This window comes from Scyliorhinus torazame, chromosome 16 (assembly GCF_047496885.1).
Source record: "Scyliorhinus torazame isolate Kashiwa2021f chromosome 16, sScyTor2.1, whole genome shotgun sequence".
In the NCBI taxonomy this organism is placed as follows: domain Eukaryota; kingdom Metazoa; phylum Chordata; class Chondrichthyes; order Carcharhiniformes; family Scyliorhinidae; genus Scyliorhinus; species Scyliorhinus torazame.
The window spans coordinates 56,093,787-56,107,641 of record NC_092722.1 but is presented as its reverse complement, the minus strand read 5'-3'; the positions used below and the strand labels follow the sequence as shown (position 1 = coordinate 56,107,641).

Genomic DNA, 13,855 nt, shown 5'->3' with positions numbered 1-13,855 from the left:
CTCCCCAAACTCCCTTAGAGTCTGCATGACCTCCACCATCCCCTCCATTGGATCCGCCACGTACAGCAACAGGTCATCCGCATAAAGCGACACCCGATGCTCTTCTCCCCCTCGGACCACCCCCTCCATTTATTAGACTCCCTCAATGACATGCCCAAGGGTTCGATCGCCAATGCAAACAACAGGGGGGACAGGGGGCACCCCTGCCTCGTCCCTCGGTACAGCCGAAAGTACTCCGACCTCCGCCGGTTCGTCACTACACTCGCCATCGGGGCTCTGTAAAGGAGCTTAACCCAACTGATAAACCGTCCCCCGAACCCAAACCTACGCAGCACCTCCCAGAGGTACTCCCACTCTACTCTGTCAAAGGCCTTCTCCGTGTCCCTAGCTGCCACTATCTCCGCCTCTCCCTCCTCCGATGGCATCATTATCACGTTTAAGAGCCGCCGCACATTAGTGTTTAATTGCCTGCCCTTTACGAATCCCGTCTGGTCCTCGTGGATCACCCCCGGGACACAGTCCTCGATCCTCGTGGCCAACACTTTTGCCAGCAACTTTGCATCCACATTGAGGAGCGATATCGGCCTGTACGATCCACATTGCAGTGGGTCCTTGTCCCGCTTTAGGATCAAAGAAATTGTCGCTTCCGACATTGTCGGGGGCAGGGTCCCCTCCTCTCTTGCCTCATTAAAGGTCCTCACTAGTAGCGGGGCCAACAGATCTACATACTTCCTGTAGAACTCCACCGGGAACCCGTCCGGTCCCGGGGCCTTCCCCGCCTGCATACTCCCCAAACCAGCCACCTCTTGCTCCTCCACCCTCGGGAATCTCAGTTGGTCCAGGAATCGTCTCATCCCCTCTTTCCCTGCTGGGGGCTGGGATCTGTACAGCTCTTCATAGAAGGCCTTAAATACCTTGTTTATTTTTGTCGCACTCCGAACCGTGGCTCCCCTTCCATCTTTGACTCCCCCTATTTCCCTCGCTGCCGTCCTCTTACGGAGCTGGTGTGCCAGCATCCGACTAGCCTTTTCTCCATACTCTTAGGTCGCCCCCTGCGCCTTCCTCCACTGTGCCTCCGCCTTCCCTGTGGTCAACAGGTCAAACTCCGTCTGGAGCCGTCGCCTTTCCCCAGGTAATCTCTCCTCCGGGGCCTCTGCGTATCTCCTGTCCACTCTCAAAATCTCCCCAACTAACCTCTCCCTTTCCATGTCCTCTGTCTTCTCCCTATGAGCCTTGATGGAGATTAACTCTCCCCTGATCACCGCCTTCAACGCCTCCCATACCACCCCCACCCGCACCTCCCCATTGTCGTTGGCCTCCACGTACCTTTCGATGCACCCCCTCACCTTCCTACACACCACCTCATCTGCCAGCAGTCCCACATCCAGCCGCCACAGCGGGCGTTGGTCCCTCTCCTCTCCCAGCTCCAGTTCCACCCAGTGCGGGGCGTGATCCGAAACGGCTATGGCCAAATATTCCATCCCCTCCACCCTCGGGATGAGCGCCCTGCCCAGAACAAAAAAATCTATCCGGGAGTAGGCCTTGTGTACATAGGAGAAGAAAGAAAATTCCCTGGCCTGCGGCCTTGCAAACCTCCATGGGTCCACTCCCCCCATCTGATCCATAATCCCCCTAAGAACCTTGGCCGCCGCCGGCCTCTTTCCAGTCCTTGATCTGGAGCAGTCCAGTGCTGGGCCCAACACTGTATTGAAGTCCCCTCCCATTATCAGGCCTCCTACCTCCAGGTCCGGAATGCACGCCAACATGCGCTTCATGAATCCAGCATCATCCCAGTTCGGGGTGTATACATTTACCAACACCACCCACGTCCCTTGCAACCTACCGCTCACCATCACATATCGCCCTCCATTATCCACTACGAATCTTGGACTCTTAATGACACCCCGCTTTCCCACCAATATTGCCACCCCTCTATTCTTCGCGTCCAGTCCCGAGTGGAATACCTGCCCTACCCATCCCTTTCTTAACCTGACCTGGTCCGCCACCTTCAGATGTGTCTCTTGGAGCATGGCCACGTCCGCCTTCAGTCCCTTTAAGTGCGCAAACACTTGGGCACTCTTCACCGGCCCATTCAGGCCCCTCACGTTCCACGTTATCAGCCGGATTGGAGGGGCTCTCATCCCCCCCCCCCCCCCAACCGACTAGCCATCTCCGTTTCTAGGCCAGTCCCGTGTCCGCGCCTCCCTCACTCTCCAGTCCCCCAGCTGGGGGACCCCCGCCCCGACCACCTCTTCTGTGTCCCATTCCCTTTCGGCCAGTGCAGCAGCAACCCTTCCCTCCCCCCCGCTAGACCCGTCTAGCTTTTTTGCTCCCCCCATATCACTCCAGTAAGTCAGCTGACACCTGCTTCCCCCGCCGTCCCATTGACCTCCCCGTGTGGGAGTGTCCCAATCAGTATGCGTTCCTTCTTTCCCCTTCCCGCCTTTCTTCCCATGCGCAGGAAAAACCCCGCGCTTTCCAAAGCCCGCCCCGCTCCCTCTGGCGCAGCTCCTGTCGCGGCCTTGTCTCTCTCCCCCAGCCCATGTAACATTTCCTGCGCGTGATTGACCCCCTATATACAACAACCATCACACATCAAACCTCAAATATCCCCCCCACCCTCACAAACCCTCAGTTAGAGTCCAACTTTACGGTTTGTATGAAGGTCCACGCCTCTTCAGGCGTTTCGAGATAATAGTGTGGGTCTTTGTATGTGACCCACAGTCGCGCTGGCTGCAGCATTACGAATTTCACTCCTTTCCGGTGCAACACCGCTTTGGCCCGGTTGAAACCCGCTCTCCGCTTTGCAACCTCCGTACTCCAGTCCGGGTATATTCGGATCTCTGCATTGTCCCACTTACTGCTCCGCTCCTTCTTGGCCCATTTCAGGACCCTCTCTCTGTCCGTGAACCGGTGAAATCTCACCACCATCGCCCTTGGCGGCTCATTTGCCTTGGGCCTCCTTGCCAGCACCCGGTGTGCCCCGTCCAGCGACCTCGAAGGGTCCTCCGCGCCCATCATCGCCCCGAGCATCGTGCTCGCGTATGCCCCGGCATCGGCCCCCTCCACTCCTTCAGGGAGACCCAGGATCCGCAGATTCTTTCTCCTCGACCTGTTCTCCAGGTCTTCAAGTCTTCCCGCCCACCTCTTGTGTAGCGCCTCGTGCTGCTCCACTCTCACCGCCAGGCCCAAGAGCTCATCCTCATTCTCACTGACTCTTTTCTGTACCTCCTGGATCTTTACCTCGTGGGCCTTCTGGGTCATCCCTAGTCCTTCAATGGCCAACATCATAGGCGCCAGCATCTCCTTCCGCAGCTCCTCGAAGCAGCGCTTGATGAACTCCTGCAGCTCCAGCCCGCACTCCGCTTTGTCCCCGGCCGTCGCCGTTTTGTTTTTTTTCCCCCTCGCTTCTCCAATGCCGCTTTTCTGGCCGTTTCACTTCTGGTCTGGTCCATACAAGTTGGAGGGGGACCTCTCTCTTCCCTTCCCCACGGGTTGTCTTCGAAAAAAATTCAGTTGGGACTCCTCTAACGAGCCCGAAAGTCCGTAATAGCGGGAGCTGCCGAATCATGCGGCTTAGCTCCGCATAGCCGCAACCAGAAGTAGACCTTCACTAGATGTTTACAAGTCTATGTAAAAAGTTAATGAACTGTTACCTGATTGTACAAGTTATATCTGTTGACATGGTTCTTGTGGAACGTTAATTTCAGATATTGCCCAATTGCGTCAACATGGACAGACTTAAGTTCCCGGGCTTTGAATCCTGTTTTTTGATTATCCGAGAGGGAAACATACCTGCAAGAACAGCAGATTATTATATGCATCAACATTGTATGAGATATTGAGCACTTGATAAAATCTCCAAAAACTTGTATTCAGGTTGCAAAAGCTTTCAGTTTGATGCCAGAACAAAGCAAGAGCTGGGCTAGGTGAATGATGGGCGCTTTGAGGAATAATGAATCAGCACAAGTGACAGTGTATATAATGACAACAACTTTGAGACCTATTGTTAATCTGTCATTGAGATCTTATTTACCCATACCCGAGTCTGCGGAATCTCTCCACATGGTGGGACCCAAGGTGATCTGGAAGACTGTCGCTGATGTAAAATTCAATTTTTGTAGAAATTAAGTACTGGTGTGCAAGTAACTGCAGCTTGCGAATTCGACACCGCTCCACCATTTGCAGGACAATCTCTTGAGGGTAGAGGCAAAACCTAAATAAACAATATTATAGGAAAAAATAGTTTAGGAATATGCAGCAAAAACAAATTTGAGCTAGATTTTAAAATGTGTGGACTATAATATTGTGTAAGTAATCACGGACGGCATCCACAAAGGCTCACAGAAAGGATGTATCTTTGATAGAAGTGTCAAAGGCACAAATGCAGATGCTGCATTTGGGTCTAAACATCCCTAAGCAATGACTAAAATAAAAATACCCATCTTCCAATTACTAATCCCCATCTACTGGCACCTCTATTCAAGACATAACTTGGTGACCATGACTATTAGCTGGGCGCAGAATTCGGCCCAGCTGTGCCGCAAGTAAATTTAAGTACTGGTGTGCAAGCAACTGCAGCTTGCGAATTCAACACCCCACCATTTGCAGGACAATCTCTTGTTGGTAGAGGCAGAACCTAAACAAACCAAATTATGGACTTTAACCTGGTGTTGTAGGACTTCTTAGTGTGCCCACCGCAGTCCAACACCTGCATCTCCACATCATGGACCTTTAATAGAAGTGTCAAAGGCACAAATGTGGATACTGCATTTGGTTTAAACATCCCTGAGCAATGGCCAAAATTAAAATACCCATCTTCCGACTGCTGATCCCTAACTATTGGCATCCCTCAGGACATACTTCGTGTCCATGAATGTTAGCCAGGAGCAGTATTGGGCTCAGTTATTCTGCAAGTAAATCAGGCAGCCTTGGGCAGCAAGGTGCCAAGTTCCCAGGTTCGATCCCAGCCCTGTCACTGTCTGCATGGATTTTGTACATTTTCGCTGTGTTTGTGTGGGTTTCGTCCGCACAACGCAAAGATGTGCAGACTAGGTGGATTTGCCACGCTAATTTGCCCTCAATTGGAAAAAATGAATTGGGTACTCCAAATTATTATTTTTTTAATAAATCAGGTAGCCTCGTGCTCATTCACTGCTGACAGAACTACTTGTGCAAGACATTTACACAAAAGTGGCACTATTACTCTTGCAAAGTCAGGATCTCCACAAGGAGAATAGAGAAAAACTAGAGAAGACAGTGCACATATATGCTTCCACATTCTATGTTTAGGTTTGAACATGCATTTTGAGTACTGAGAACGCGGGAGACCTTAATATTCATATCACACAATTTCTCCGGAATTTGATTCTCTAGTTTTGACAAGGAGCCATGCAGACTCAAAACGTTAGTCTCAATGTGAATCAACCGATCTCACTGAAACTATCTTTCTCACGAGAGTTTCCATTCTCCACCTTTGAAGATCCTTTTTTGAGATTCCAAACATTACTTTCACTCAGAAAGCTTTTACAATGGCCCACCTCACAGGGTTTCAACCTGTCTTCTGAGATTCATAGAATCCCTACTGTATCACAGGAGGCCATTCAGTCTGCACAGGCCTTTGCTATAGAGCACCCTACCAAGGCCCAATCCCCCACTCCTAACCCCGTAATCCCACCTAACCTTTAGGCAATTTAGCATGTCCAATTCACCTAACCTGCACATCGTTGGATTGTGGGAGGAAACTGGAGCACCCGGAGGAAGCCCACGCAGACACGAGGAGAAAGTGCAAACTCCGTGGGGCAGCACGGTAGCAGTGGTTAGCACAGTTACTTCACAGCTCCAGGGTCAGGTTCTATTCCCGGCTTGGGTCAGTGTCTGTGCGGGGTCCGCACGTTCTCTCCATGTCTGCGTGGGTTTCCTCCGGGTGCTCCGGTTTCCTTCCACAGTCAAAAGATGTGCGGGTTAGGTGGATTGGCCATGCTAAATTGCCCTTAGTGTCCAAAAAATGTTAAGTGAAGGTTACTGGGTTAGGGTAGATACGTGGGCTTCAGTAGGGTGCTCTTTGTATGGGACGGTGCAGACCCGATGGTCCGAATGGCCTCCTTCTGCACTGTAAATTCTATGTTGTAGACATTGTTGAAGATGCAAGTTTTTTTGCCCCCCCCCCACACACAGGAAATTATTTTCTTACAATTCCCTTTATTTGTAAATGTCATTCACCAAATTCATGCAAACAAATATCCTCCCCTAAAGCTGTTCCTGAACAGTGCCACGTAAAGCATGAGAATAACATAGCTACGATTTCAGATGTTCTCTCCTTGTACAGATATGTCTGGCCTCCAACTGGTATTTCACAAACCCGAGCCAAAATATAGGCACAAATTGAAATCTAATTTTTCTTAAATTAAGATTCAAAACATCATTAATATTGTAAATGAACATTTCTAAATGCCCTAAAGTTCTATTCTTTAAACTCAGACTGATCTGGAGAGCCATGTCCTTGTTGCTTGGCTATTCCAAGTCTTCTTCTGGCAATTATTTTTGCATTGAATTGTTAACTTAGTGAGGCTAAATGTTTACGTTAACAATGTACAAATCAATACCAGAAGCCATCTTGCCAAATTACCCAAGAAACTAATTGAAATCTGAACATTGTTAGATGAACAATCAAATGCAGCTGTAAAACATATTTAGACCATTAAGTCTCTGTGGCACAATTGGTCAGCACGTTCAGCTGTTAACCGAAAGGTTGGTGGTTCGAGACCATTCAAGGGCTGAGACTTCCCTCGTTTCTCCCCATCAGCATTATATGTCTCAGTTCTGGGTGGTCATTGGGGATTATGAAACAAAAAAAAATCTCTACGTATTACAGGCTATACTGTTGGGTGGCACGGTGGCCTCACCGCACCAGGGACCCAGGTTTGATTCTGACCTCGGGTAACTGTGGAGTTTGCACAGTCTCCCCATGCATTTCCTCCGGGTGCTCTGGTTTCCTCCCACTGTCTAAAGATATGCAGGTTAGGTGGATTGGCCACGCTAATATTGCCCCTTAGTGTCCAATGGGTTAGGTGGAGTTACGGGGAATTGGGCTTAGGTAGGGGGCTCAATTGGAGCAGAGGCCAGTGCAGACTCAATGGGCCGAATGGCCTCCCTTCTGCACTGTAAGGATTCTATGATTCGGTCTGACCCCAATGAAGCTGGATTGTCAATTTGGAATCACGTCACTTCCGGACAATTTAGTAAATATTCATTTTTCCAAAGGAACCCAGGGTCTGATAAACTGTAACAGAACTCTGACGTACAGCTAGAATTAACATGATCTAGACTACAAGACAAGCATTCACAAGCAAAAGAACACTATCATATATGAAACCTTAACCTTGCTAAGAATTATTAGCAGTATTTTGCTCTCTTCCTTACCTTGGAGAACGCCACCCATTCACTGTTGGCGCATGCACCATCAGTTCATTTGAATTATATCCATCTTCATGGCCAGAGGAGCTTACTGTAACAAATCCAATTTTGTGTGGCATTCTGGAACTCTATGCTACAAGAGGTCACGGAGGTCAGTATAGATCTGTCCATTTTTATTACTGATATATCACTTAGAAAGTCTTGCAGTTACATAATGCCTTCAGTTAAAAATGCATATATAATTATTTTTAGAATAAACGAAGAACGCTTGATCCGAGGAGCTGGCAGACAGGTCCTGGGGTAACTACAGATCAATATTATATCAGTGATGCCATGGTGTGAAGTGCTAAAAGTTTTTTTAAAAATATATTTATTAAGATTTTTAACACAATTTTTCACCCTTACAAACAACACCCCACCCCGCCCCCCCGTAACAAAAAGAAAGAAAGCGCTCATAGCAAGACATGAACATGGTAAAACGATATGTTACAGAGCTTTGTACATTGGATTCCTCCCGTACATGTCAGTTTTCCAGATCCTTCATGTATTTTCTTGCTCAAATATCCCACAGACAGACCTCCCCCCCACCCCGGGTTGCTGCTGCTGCTGACCGACCTTCATCTAACTCTCCGCAAGACATAGTCTAGGAACGGTTGCCACCGCCTGTAAAACCCCTGCGCAGACCCTCTCAAGGCAAACTTTATCCTCTCCAGCTTGATAAACCTTGCCATATCATTTATCCAGGCCTCCACGCTGGGGGGCTTCGCCTCCTTCCACATTAGCAAGATCATTCGCCGGGGACGCAAAGGCCAGAATGCCGGCCTCTTTCGCCTCCTGCACTCCCGGCTCGTCCACTGCTCCAAATAGTGCTAGCCCCCAGCTTGGCTTGACCCGGACTTTCACCACCTTAGATACTGTTCCCGCCACTCCCCTCCAGTGCCGGGCATGACCAAAACATATGGACATGGTTTGCCGACTTCCTGAGCACCTCCCACATCTGTCCTCTACCCCAAACAACTTACTCAGCCTCACCCCCGTCATGTGCGCTCTATGAACCACCTTAAATTGTATCAGGCTAAGCCTGGGACACGAAGAAGAGGAATTAATCCTACTTAGGGCATCAGCCCATAGCCCCTCCTCAATCTCCTCCCCCAGCTCCTCTTCCCATTTACCCTTCAGCTCCTCTACCAACACCTCCCCCTCTTCTTTCATCTCCTGGTATATTGCCGACACCTTGCCCTCTCCGACCCATACACCAGAGATCACCCTGTCTTGAATCTCCTGTGCCGGGAGCAACGGGAATTCCCTCACCTGCATGTATCTGAAAGTATTTCCCGGGGGTAGCCCAAACTTCTCCTCCAGTGCCCCTAGGCTCGCAAACGTCCCATCAATGAACAGGTTCCCCCATTCTTCTAATCCCTGCTCAATGCCAGCTCTGAAACCCCCGTCCATCCTCCCTGGGACAAACCGATGGTTACCCCTGATCGGGGACCACACCGGGGCTCTCATTGCACCCCTGTGCCGTCTCCAGCGCCCCCAGGCTCGTTTCCTTGCAGGACGCCATCTCCAACCTCTTCCATGCCGCCCCCTCTCCCTCCATCACCCACTTACGGATCATCGCCACATTTGCTGCCCAGTAGTAGCCACCCAGATTCGGCAGCGCCAACCCTTCTCGGCCCCTACTGCGCTCCAGAAACCCTCTCCTTACCCTCGGGGTCTTATTCACCCACACAAAACCCATAATACTCCTGCCTACCCTCTTAAAAAAGGCCTTGGTGATTACAATTGGAAGGCACTGGAACACAAAAAGAAACCTCGGGAGGACCACCATTTTGACCGACTGCACTCTACCCGCTAGCGAGAGCGGCAACATGTCCCATCGTTTGAAGTCCTCCTCCATCTGCTCCACCAGCCTCGTCAGATTCAGTTTATGTAGGGCCCCCCCAACTCCTAGCTAGTTGGATCCCCAGGTACCGAAAGCTCCTTTCCGCCCTCCTCAGCAGTAGATTGTCTATCCCCCTTTCCTTGTCTCCTGACTGTACTACAAAAAGCTCACTCTTCCCTACATTGAGCTTATAGCCCGAAAAATCCCCAAACTCCCTTAGAGTCTGCATGACCTCCACCATCCCCTCCACTGGATCCGCCACATACAGCAACAGGTCGCCTGCATAAAGCGACACTCGATGCTCCTCTCCCCCTCTGACCACCCCTCCCCATTTCCTAGACTCCCTTAATTACATGGCCAAGGGTTCAATTGCTAATGCAAACAACAGGGACACCCCTGCCTCGTCCCACGATACAGCCGAAAATACTCCGACCTCCGCCGATTCGTAACCACACTCGCCACTGGGGCTCTGTATAGGAGCTTAACCCAACTAATAAACCCTCCCCCGAACCCAAACCTACGCAGCACTTCCCAGAGGTACTCCCACTCTACTCGGTCAAAGGCCTTCTCCGCGTCCATAGCCGCCACTATCTCCACCTCTCCCTCCACCGATTGCATCATTATCATGTTTAGGAGCCGCAGCACATTGGTGTTTAGCTGTCTACCCTTTACAAATCCCGTCTGGTCCTCGTGAATCACCCCCGGGACACAGTCCTCGATCGTCGTAGCCAGCACGTTTGCCAGCAATTTAGCAAGCGCTAAGAATTAAACAATGGAAGTCGTGTTAACTACCTTGAGGAGAAAGACTGTCTATGAGGGTTTATATTAATGTAAATTGTCCAGATCAGAGAAAGCTTCGACAGCTGAAACAAGAAGTTTTGAAATATCCATATACCTTTCAGATCAAAGAAAAAGTTTAAAGTTAAGGATAATTGATTTGTTAATTTTATTATTAATAAAATTTATATAAGGATACTTTTTCTGAAACCAAACCATTTGGTGGAAGAGAGGTTCCTTTGTTTTAACATCTCTATCAATTTGTCAGCCTGCAGAGTAGCACGGTGGCGCAGTGGATAGCACTGCTGCCTCACAGCGTCAAGATCCCAGGTTCGATCCCGGCTCTGGGTCACTGTCCATGTGGAGTTTGCACATGTTTCGCCCCCACAACCCAAAGATGTGCAGGTTAGGCGGATTGGCCACGCTAAATTGCCCCTTATTTGGAAAAAATGAGTGCAAGTTGCCGAAATAAAGCGTTTACAGAATGTTACAGTCAAAACCTTAAATCTTGTCATTTGGTTATGTCATTCACTAGGAATTCAAATATTTATTTTTAAAAGTTATTGGTCTCTCTGGGGATGGTAACATTAAACAGTTTTTTTTAAATGTTTGACGTTGCTCATCCACTGTTATATCTATTATTCGAGTTGCTCAATCTTGCTGGTTTGTGATGCAGAGCAAGGCCAACAGCGCAGGTTCAATTCTTGTCCCGGCTGAGATTATTTTTGACGGCCTACCTTCTCAACCTTGCCCTCACCCGAGGAGTGGTGGTCCTCAGATACAATCACCACCAGTCAGCTCTACCCCTCAAAGGGAAAAGCAGCCTATAGTCATCTTGGACTATGGCGATTTTGCTTACTTTATTATAATCTGTTCTGTGACGTTACTACAAAGACGTGCAGGTTCAGTGGATTGGCAATGCTAAATTGCAGCACGGTAGCATTGTGGATAGCACAATTGCTTCACAGCTCCAGGGTCCCAGGTTCGATTCCGGCTTGGGTCACTGTCTGTGCTGAGTCTGCACATCCTCCCCGTGTGTGCGTGGGTTTCCTCCGGTTTCCTCCCACAGTCCAAAGATGTGCAGGTTAGGTGGATTGGCCATGATAAATTGCCGTTAGTGTCCAAAATTGCCCTTAGTGTTGGGTGGGATTACTGGGTTATGGGGATAGGGTGGAGGTGCTGACCTTGGGTAGGGTGCTCTTTCCAAGAGCCGGTGCAGACTCGATGGGCCGAATGGCCTCCTTCAGCACTGTAAGTTCTATGATTTCTATTAAATAAATTACCCGCAGTGTCCAAAAAAGTTAGGAGGGGTTATTGGGTTAGGGGGATAGAGTGGAAGTGAAGGTTTAAGTGGGTCGGTGCTGAACCGATGGGCCTCCTTCTGCATTGTATGTTCTATGTTCAAAATTTAATTCACATTTTCATATCAAGTTTCATTCACTTTCTTACTCACAATCTAGGAGAGCACCCATTCACTCTCAAAGATGTCTCTAAGTAGCAACAACTCCTATACACACATGGACAAATGATTACTGAGCTAATAACTGATGTGTGCTTTGAAGTGTTTCTGCAAAAACATTGTAACACATACAAAAGGTTAGAGTCATTTTTGTATGACTTTAAAATGTCATATGCATGTTAAAAATAAAACTATACTTCTTTATAACTGCTTCAGTTGAGTCAAAAAACTCAACATGCAAAAAGGTCTACAGCACAGGAAGCAACTTGGCCCATCGCATCTGCACTGGCTCTACAAATGAGCGTTATGTCTTCGTGCCATCCTCCTGTTTTTTTCCTCATACCCATTATTTCAAAAGATCATCTAATGCCCTCTTCAATGCCTCAATTGAAACTGCCTCCACCACATTTCAAGGCTGTGTAGTCCAGACCTCTTCTACTTCGCGTACCTGCATTATTTTGGTACGACCTTATATAAACGTGGGGCGGCACGGTAGCACAGTGGTTAGCACTGTTGCTTCACAGCCCGAGACTTGGGTTTGATTTCCACCTTGGGTCACTGGCTGTGCAGTCGGCACATTCTTACCATGAATGCGCGGGTTCCCTTGGGTGCCCCAGTTTCCCCCCACTGTCCAAAGATGGTGCAGGTTTGGTGGATTGGCTGTGCTAAATTGCCCTTAGTGTCCAAAGGTTAGGTGGGGTTACCGAGATAGGACAGGGATTGGGCCTGGGTGAGTGCTTTTGAAGGGTCAGTCCAGACTGGGTGAGCCGAATGGCCTCCTTCTGCACTGTAGAGATTCTATGTTTCTATGATAAACTAGATCAAAATTGTCAAACGTTCCATCCGCAAGATGAAACCAAATCGCACTACATTACCTTTCTGCCTGTGGCAAATCAACCTCCTCCAGCAAATTGTCTCGGATAGTTTTGCTTGTAAAAGGGCAGTCTGGGGGAGGGAAAAAAACATCAACTTTAATATTTAGCCAACCATTTGGCTGGAAACAGCACCTTAAACCAGTTTTCTACCAGCAAAGGGAGCACCAAATTTCCAAAAATACATGAAAATGACAGAAGACACCAGAAAATGCTAGAACTAAACACAAGATCCGCCGCAATGGCAGAATAGGTCCCATAATAATCAACAGGCGATATGGGGGGGGGGGGGGGGGGGGAGATCCTCATCAGTTCACAAAGCACTCCTCTGGGCCCAGGGCAGCATGGCACTGCTGACTCCGCATTACTTGCCACTGGCTCAATCCGATTCCAACGCAACCCCCACCACATCAAAAAAAAAGTTTTCTCCCTGGAGAATTGACGAAGCAGCGAAGACCGTGAAACACGCTTCCCCGGCTGAAGGAGAATGAGCCGAAAGTTGGGAAGCAGCGGGGGCAGCCCTGCCTTCACCTGGTGTGGCCTGGGGATGGGCCTGGGGCTGGGGATGGGCCTGGGGCTGGGGATGGGCCTGGGCCTCTCCCTCCCCCCCGGCTCTCGCACATCAAGATAGGTTCCACCCAGGACGCGTGGAGTCATCAGAGGGGAGTTGAGGATCCTCCGTAGCGGAGAGGACCGGGACCTCCCGGAGGTGCCACAAATCTTTCTGCGAGCGGCGAAAACCTCAGGGAGGCCTCGGAATCGGCCTGAGGAGTGGGTGGGGGTCGGAGCCGACCATTATTATATCGTGTCGAACATCTTACAACGTCCGCGCTTTTTAAAACAAATAAGATTACAAAACCGAGAATAAGTTGACCTGGTTTGCTGCTGCTGCGGCGGCGGCGCTGACGAACAGGCGGCCAGCGAGTCCGCTCCGCGCTGCAGTCCCCGCCGGCCGCCACCGCCGCTCCTGCTGCATCTCCATAACCACCGGCATCAACAGCCAGCAGCGCGCAGGCGCCAAGTCTCCGGCCTTCTGGGAGTTGTCGGCTGGGCGGGGTGGGGTGGGGTTGCGCGGGTGGGGGGGGTTGGGGTGCTGCGACGCATGCGCATCCCCGCGGATATCTCGGCTCACTCTCTGGCCCGGGCAGCTCCGACCCACAACGCCACCACCTCCACTGCCGGTACTGCAAGGAGGAAGGTTCTGAATCCTCGTGGTACGGAACGCGCGCCATTTTCACAGCAGCAGTTAGGACTTGCGTGCAGGAGTAAGCCATTCGGCCCCTCGAGCCTGCTCCGCCATTCCTTAAGATAATGGCTGATAGGGTTGTGGTCTGAATTCTGTTTTCTTGACTGCCCACACCCTCCCATAACTTCCGGATATCGTTAGGAAACCGTGGCCCGCCAATACTGAGCGAGAAAGTGCACAATTACCTGCGCTCAGAAATC

General features: G+C 49.9%; 1 protein-coding gene across 5 annotated transcripts in view; it reads right to left on the bottom strand.

The window, feature by feature from the left end:
• The window catches only part of LOC140392826 (centrosomal protein of 104 kDa-like), a 493,850-nt gene extending 480,453 nt beyond the window's left edge, over window positions 1–13,397 (bottom strand). For 4 of the 5 annotated variants that reach the window (XR_011935433.1, XM_072478500.1, XM_072478503.1 and 1 more), the window contains exons 1-5: window positions 13,284–13,397; window positions 12,413–12,482; window positions 7,423–7,549; window positions 4,043–4,216; window positions 3,657–3,795 (exon numbers count right to left, since the gene is read on the bottom strand). Coding sequence is in view for 4 of the 5 variants with exons in the window: in XM_072478500.1 (XP_072334601.1) it covers window positions 3,657–3,795; window positions 4,043–4,216; window positions 7,423–7,535 (426 nt within the window). In the remaining variant the exon portion in view is untranslated. Of the gene's footprint in view, window positions 1–3,656; window positions 3,796–4,042; window positions 4,217–7,422; window positions 7,550–12,412; window positions 12,565–13,283 lie in introns of those variants that run through there. The other variant, XM_072478501.1, reaches the window with a different exon arrangement.
• Between the last annotated feature and the right edge of the window lie 458 nt (window positions 13,398–13,855).